The sequence below is a fragment of the Carlito syrichta genome, unplaced genomic scaffold (genome assembly GCF_000164805.1).
Source record: "Carlito syrichta isolate Samal-C Ts95f unplaced genomic scaffold, Tarsius_syrichta-2.0.1 Scaffold170277, whole genome shotgun sequence".
NCBI classification, from domain to species: domain Eukaryota; kingdom Metazoa; phylum Chordata; class Mammalia; order Primates; family Tarsiidae; genus Carlito; species Carlito syrichta.
In genome coordinates this window covers 60,123-66,640 of record NW_007114373.1, presented here as the reverse complement: position 1 = coordinate 66,640, position 6,518 = coordinate 60,123, and the positions used below count along the sequence as shown (strand labels likewise).

The window sequence follows — 6,518 nt, the reverse complement described above, 5'->3', positions numbered from 1 at the left end:
TGCAATTCAGGCAGAAGTAACAAGGACATGGAGGAACCAGCAGGTAGATGACAAGCTGAAAGTCCTCCAGGGGAGCAGACACCATGAGGACCCCAAAAGGCCAAGAGAGGAGGACAAGTCCTGGCCAGGAGTTTTGGCATGGCTGGGAGAGACCTGATGAGAGAGCTGCTGCTGAGAGGGACCCACTGCAGATGGCCAGAGCAGGCCACAGAGCTTAGCCTACAGGATTTAGATCTGAGGATAACAGGGTCAGGTGTACTTGTTGTGGGGGCAGGGAGTCCAGGCAAGAGAACAAACTCAGGGTTTTACCAACGCATGGCAGTGCCCACAGCGGGGTAGTTAACATGCACAAGACCAGGACATTAGAGGAACTTGGTAAAGAGGAGCTGTGGTAACTGCCTGTGCCCTGTCCTGGTCTTCCTGTCCTACAAAGGGTACGTTCTGAGGTGAGGTGAGCCCCACATGAAATCTGAATGGGCTCGAGTCCCCAGAAACCTAGGGACATATGAAAAGAGGCACATTGCTGGGCAAGCTCTGCAGAGAGCAGTGCAGGCTCTGGAAAAAGTCCAGTTCTAGAAGTAGGCCCAGTTCTACAAGCAGGTGGTCCTAGAGGCAAGTCGGTTCTGGAAGTAGGTTCTGAAAACAGGTCAGTCGTGGAAACAGGTTCTGGAAGTAGGTCTGTTGTGGAAACAAGCAGGTACTACAAATGGATTCTGAAGGCACCTTTGTAAGTTCTATAAAACTGTTCTGGAATCAGGTTCTGAAAGCAGGTGGGTTTCAGAGGGAGGTTCTGGAAGCTGGTTCTGGATGCAGGCACGGTCTGAAAGGAGGCAGATTGAGGAAGGAGATTATGGAAGTATGACTATGACAGTGCCTTGAGCTGGGGCCTGGCCCGGTTCCTCCGCTCTGCTGGGCAAAGAGAAGAATGCAGGCATTGTCTAAGAACTCGCAGAAGCACTTGTCTCTAACAAAACCGTTAAAAAAAATTGTAAACATTTTTGGAACAATCCTCTTAGAGGGTCCCGTTGTCGGAGTGACGGGATAAAGCGGCGCGGGCGAGCAAACACCGAGAATTCCTGCAAAGGGAGTAAACGAGCGAAGCGCGCCGAGTCGGCCCGGTCTGCACTGACACAGCGCTGGACTTTCCGAGCTGTTTTTCTCTTTTTCCCTAACTTTTTCCGCACGTTCAGCTGCTGCAGCCCGATCTGGGCGCGGACGGCACGGCGCATGCGCAGTGCGCGCTGCCCGCCGGCCGCCCGGAGTTCGCGCCGTGGTTGCCAAGGGTTACCAAATTCCGGGACCCCGCGGGCGGGGCGGGGCTAGCTATCCGAAGCCCGCCTCCCTTTCACTCTGGTTGGCTTTAGTTGCTATCCGTCGGAGCAGTTACCACTGCCGATTGGGCAGCGGCTACTTTCGCATGCTGGGCCCGCGCCCTGCCCAGCAGCGCCGAGCCACCCCCGCCCCCCAGGAGAGGACAGTCCGGGATCCGCGAGGGTACCGAAGAGTCCAGCGGCCTGGGTGGTGCGGGCGGCCTCGGACCGCTGCGGAGCGCTGCCGGAGCTGTAGCCAGACAGACCCCAGGGACACCGAGTGCGGGAGTAGCCGGGCGGCGCGACGATGATCCTCGAAGAGAAACCGGAGGGCCAGGGTGCCGGCGAGGAGAGTGCCCGGCTGCAGGCGACCCTCAGCGTGCGCAAGGTGGGTCGCGGGGACCACGAGGCTGGCGGGGTGAGGTCGGCGAGCTGAGCAGGTCCCAGACCTGCAACTTCCCTCCCACATCTCACTTGCCCTGGAGGCAGGCCGGGCTTTAACGCTGGGGAAACTGAGGCCGTTGCCTACGTCCCTCCTTCTTTGGGGTCAGTGGGTGAAGAAGTTGACTTTCAGGCCACTTCTCTGCAGTTTGGGAATCGGTGGGAGCCAGAGTCTGGGTCATCATTTTCCCTAGAGCTAGGGAATGCTCCCCTCTCATGGCCCCTTGGCGGCAGGTGTTGGGGTCTTCTCTGTGATAGCCCCCACCCCCACCCCGGTTATGTTCATTTTTGGCACCTGTAACGCTATTTCCCCTAGCTTTTCCCTCCCTCTGTTTTTAGTAGCAGGCAGCTGAAGTCTCCTGGGTACAGGACATCGCTGGAAGTCTTCATGGCAGGGCAGTTTGTCCTCTTGTCACTTCCCCAACCCTCTTTTTCTCTAACTTTTTCCACACGTTCAGCTGCTGCAGCCCGATCTGAAGTCCCTAACCTGGGACGCTGACTGGGCACTGTTTCCAGAAGCACTGAGCATGTAGGTGTGGGCGGGGCGTGGAAACCTGTTGAGTCTGTACCTGGGAAGGAGGGGACGTCCTGTTTGCCTCGCTCTGCAGCCCAGAGCCTGAGTGTTCCCTTGGGATCAGCACAAGGCAGCCCCAGTGTTCAGGTCAGGCATTGGGCACCCATGCCCCACAAGGGCTTTCAGTCAGGGACTGCTGAGCAGAGAGGTAGCTCCTGCTCCTAGTCCCAGGTGAGCCTTCCATGACTTTTTGCCCTCCTCCCGTCAGACTGCACATTGTCCCTTGGCTGCTTCTAATCAGCTTTTGTGTGTCTGGGGCTCAGGTCTTCTAGAGGAGGAAACAGTGTCATCAGCCAGAACTTGAGCTGCAGGTAATTGGCCAGGTGATGCTGACCAGAGCCCAAAAAGGCTCCCTTCCTGCCCACCTCACTGGCCCCAGGCATGCCAGATGCTATGGCACCTAGCTGGCCCTGGAGAGAGAGAGGTGGCTTGTCTGTGCCCTCTCTAAATTCACTCTCTAGCAGGATAGCCATTCCTGCAGGTGGCCTTTGGGGAGGGTGTGTGTTGTTTGGGTGGAATATTTGGGAGGCTGCACAAACAAGATGTTCCAGAGGGCTCAGCAGATGACATTTTTCAGGCTGTGGGCTGTGGCCAGTTTCTCTGTCCTTGCCCTCCCTTGGCTGTCACCCTGGAAAGGGAGGTGGAAACTGACTCCAGCTGTTTCTCTGGGCTGCTTCATCTCATGCACATACCATCCAGGGATAACCCAGCCAGTCAGGGTACTAGGGACAGGGATGGGGCCTGTGAGAGGTGGCCATGCAATCACTATCCCCTGCTCAGGCTGTCCCACCATGTGGAAAGTCTTCCCTGATGCCAGTGGCAGAGCTAGAGTGAGGCTGCATACTTTCATCACCAGCCAGCAACTGGCCATAATGCTCAGAGTTGAGTGGGCAGGACTGGTCAGCCATTCACTTAGAAGCCATGCCTGCAGGTCTGGGCGTGGTGGCTCACACCTATAATCCCAGCATTTTGGGTGACCAAGGCAAGAGAAATGCTTGAGCCCAGGAATTCAAGCCCAGCCTGGGCAACATAACAAGACCTAGTCTCTACCCCCAAAAAACTTCTTTTAATTAGCCTGGCATGGTGGCACACATCTGTAGTCCCAGCTACTCAAGAGGCTAAGATAAAAGGATCACCTGAGCCCAGGAGGTCGAGGCTGTGGTGAGCTGTGATCATGTCACTGCACCCCAGCCTGGGTGACAGAATGAGACTCCTCCCTCAAAAAAAAAAAACAAAAGCCTCTCCTGGGCCTAAGGCCCCATGAACAGATCTACTTGACTCGTATTTGCCCCAGGAGTGATGAGAGCTGACGTCAGTGAGCACCTACCTGGTGCCAGGGCCAGGTGTGTGTCTCCAGCACACCAGATGTGTCAGTTTGAGGTTCCCCAACCTAGCTAGACACCAACACCCTCTGGGCACTTGTTACAAATACAGACTTCTGGGGCCCAACCCAGTTTGATTGGGCACTAGGGGGAAGGGGATGCTTAAGAACTACTAGTGCCCAGGTGCCCAAGTGAGCACATCAGAGGAGGTGGGGGTCTCTGGCGTGAGTGGCCAACTGTGATCCATCTAGCATGTGTGGCTTATAGCCCTTGTGTCCTGAGAGGCCCCTTTGTGGCACCGTCTACTGGATTCTGTTCCCTCGCCGTTGTTAGGGTGGCAGAAGTGGCAAGTTAGGGGGGTGCTGGGCTTCTACCCTCCTGGGGCTCCCAGTTTCTCTGTGTTCAGGTGAGATCTCAGGGAGGAGAGAAGGGTCCCTGAAATGTATGAGTGTTAGCAGGCATGGTGTCCAGAGCCAGGGCTCTGAGTAGAGGAAGCTGGTCTGCTGAGGGTGGAAGCCTCTCCCTGGAGACTGGGGGGAGGCTGAGGGAGACCATTGGGCTGGCCCTGCTCAGATGTTTTGCTGTCCCCAGGCCTACACTGGGATAACCATCTCCCCCTGTGCCAGTCCCAGAAACAACCCAATTCTGGTCCCTGCCCCACCACTTCCTCCCAGGCTTCTGGGGGTCTTGGCCTTGGTGCTTCTCAGGCAGCAGAGGCCACTAGACTTGTGCCACTGTCAGAGTGTATGTGTGTGTGTGGGGGGTTGTTTCTTTGTTCTCCATCACTTTCCTCCCAGGACATTGCCAGGCCCTGCCCATGGGGGCTGCCCTATTGGGACACCCAAAGACCACAACCCATTTGCCCTTTTCTAGTGTGAGACAGAAAGAGTCACATGGGGTGTCAGGGTACAAGGCGGGGTCCAGGTCACTTTTGTTTCCAGAGGATGGTGGAGTGTCCACCAAGAGCATGCTCTCCTCCCTGGGCTATCCCTCAGCCTAGTGTGAAAAATGGGGTACAGGCTGCCTACTCTGGGGTCCACTCAGTCCTGAAGGTCTGGCTCTGGTCTACTTGTTCCCATACCTCCCCTCATAGCCAGAAAGCCCTTTAGCCTCCTGGAGGGAGCCCTAAAGTTAAGGAGGTTGAGGAATGGCTCAGGGCCATAGGCAAGGGCCTGCAGGGCTGAGTGACCAGCTCCAAGGGGCACTCCAGTGGGTTAGGAGAGGAACACTGGGTGGATCTCGTGCCGATGGGGCAGTCCTGCTGAGCTGGGTGACCACTGCCCAGTACCCCGACATCCCTGCCCTGGGCCACAGCCATGCTGCCCACGAGAGCCCTTAACACCTGTTGGAACTTTGCAGCGGGAGCCTTGTGAGAAGAGGTGTGTAGCTTCGGTCATTGCCCACTCTTCTTGCTGGATTCTTGCCCCTGAAGGGGAGACTGCCATAGCCTTGGCTTCTCCCTTCTGCACAGGCAGGCATGGGGGGCACTGTGGAAATAGGAGCAGGCTGCTAGGAAGACTTGCTCAGCTAGCAGAGTGGCAGGGAGGCTATATTTTGCTTTGTCCCTTCTAGTGCCACCTTGATACTGGCCCCTTTTCCCATTACAGATGACAGGGCTACCCAGAGTCCCCAAATGGGAGCCATTCTGAGTCCACTGCTCCTTCTCCGGTTATTTGACTGGGATGAATCTTCCTTTTCCAATTACCTAAGGACCACTTGGAGGGCTCCTGCTGTTCAAGTCACTGCCCAAATGCCCCCTCCCATGGGAAGTCTTCCCTGATTGATTTCCCTCTCTGGAGAAGCTAGCTGTGGAGGAAGAGATCCATAATAAATTGGCCACACACAGGAGCTTTCTCCACACCAGGTGTAAGGCCTTCCTTAGGATGCCACTGGTAAGATGCTGGGATAGGCTAGAGCCCCCCAAAGACTCTAATACTGTCCTTTGCATGACTTGGGGATGGGAGATGCCCAGAAAAATAAGCCACACTTCTTTAAACACATAGCCAACATCAGCACTGCATGCATAAAACCCTCTTCCTCAGCAAGAGGATTGCTTGAGCTTAGAGGTTCGAGACCAGCCTGGGCAATTTGTCGAGACCTTGTCTCTACAATCAATCAAAAAATTAGCTGGATATGGTGGCACACAGCTGTAGTTCCAGCTACTTGGAAGGTTGAGGTGGCAGGATCGCCTGAGCCCAACAGGTTGTGGCATACTCATGGCCACCACACTCCAGCCTGGGTGACAGAGTAAGACTGACTCAAAAAAAAAAAAAAAGTCCAGGTGCGGTGGCTCATGCCTGTAATCCAAGCACTTTGGGAGGCGAAGGTGAGAGGATTGTCTAAGCCCACGGGTTTAAGACCAGCCTAGGCAACATGGTGAGACTTTGTCTCTACAATAAATCAAAAAATTAGCTGGGCATGGTGGCGTATGCCTGTAGTTCCAGCTACTTGGAAGGTTGAAGTGGAAAGATCACCTTAGCCCAGTAGGTCAAGGCTGTGGTGGCATGAGCAGCATGACACTGCACTCCAGCCTGGGCGACAAAGTGAGATTCCGACTCAAAAAAAAAACCTCCTCCTTTTCACACCATTAGGGCAGAATCCTATGAGGCACTGTGGCCTTGTCCTCACTCTTTTGGAGGGATCAGTGACTCCTATGGGGATGTTGCCCAGAAGTCCTCCCATCAACTCTTGGGCTGGTGAGTGACCTAGACAGCTCAGTGACCTCCTGCTGTGCCTATCCCACTCCCTCACTGGGGCCTGTAGGAGCCTCTTACCCTCTCCTTACTGAACATGGGTCTATCCTACTGGCCTGCCTATGTCTCCAGGGCTGCAGGCAGCAGAGTCTTGTAATAGCCTAAAGCCCTGCTGTGT

General features: G+C 55.4%; 1 protein-coding gene across 1 annotated transcript in view; it reads left to right on the top strand.

Moving 5' to 3' along the window:
* The first annotated feature begins 1,617 nt into the window (after positions 1-1,617).
* RHPN1 (rhophilin Rho GTPase binding protein 1) overlaps positions 1,618-6,518 on the top strand; it is a 16,661-nt gene continuing 11,760 nt past the window's right edge. Inside the window, exon 1 of the mRNA XM_021709280.1 lies at positions 1,618-1,677. Within this exon, the coding sequence (XP_021564955.1) occupies positions 1,618-1,677 (60 nt within the window). The remainder of the gene's footprint in view (positions 1,678-6,518) is intronic.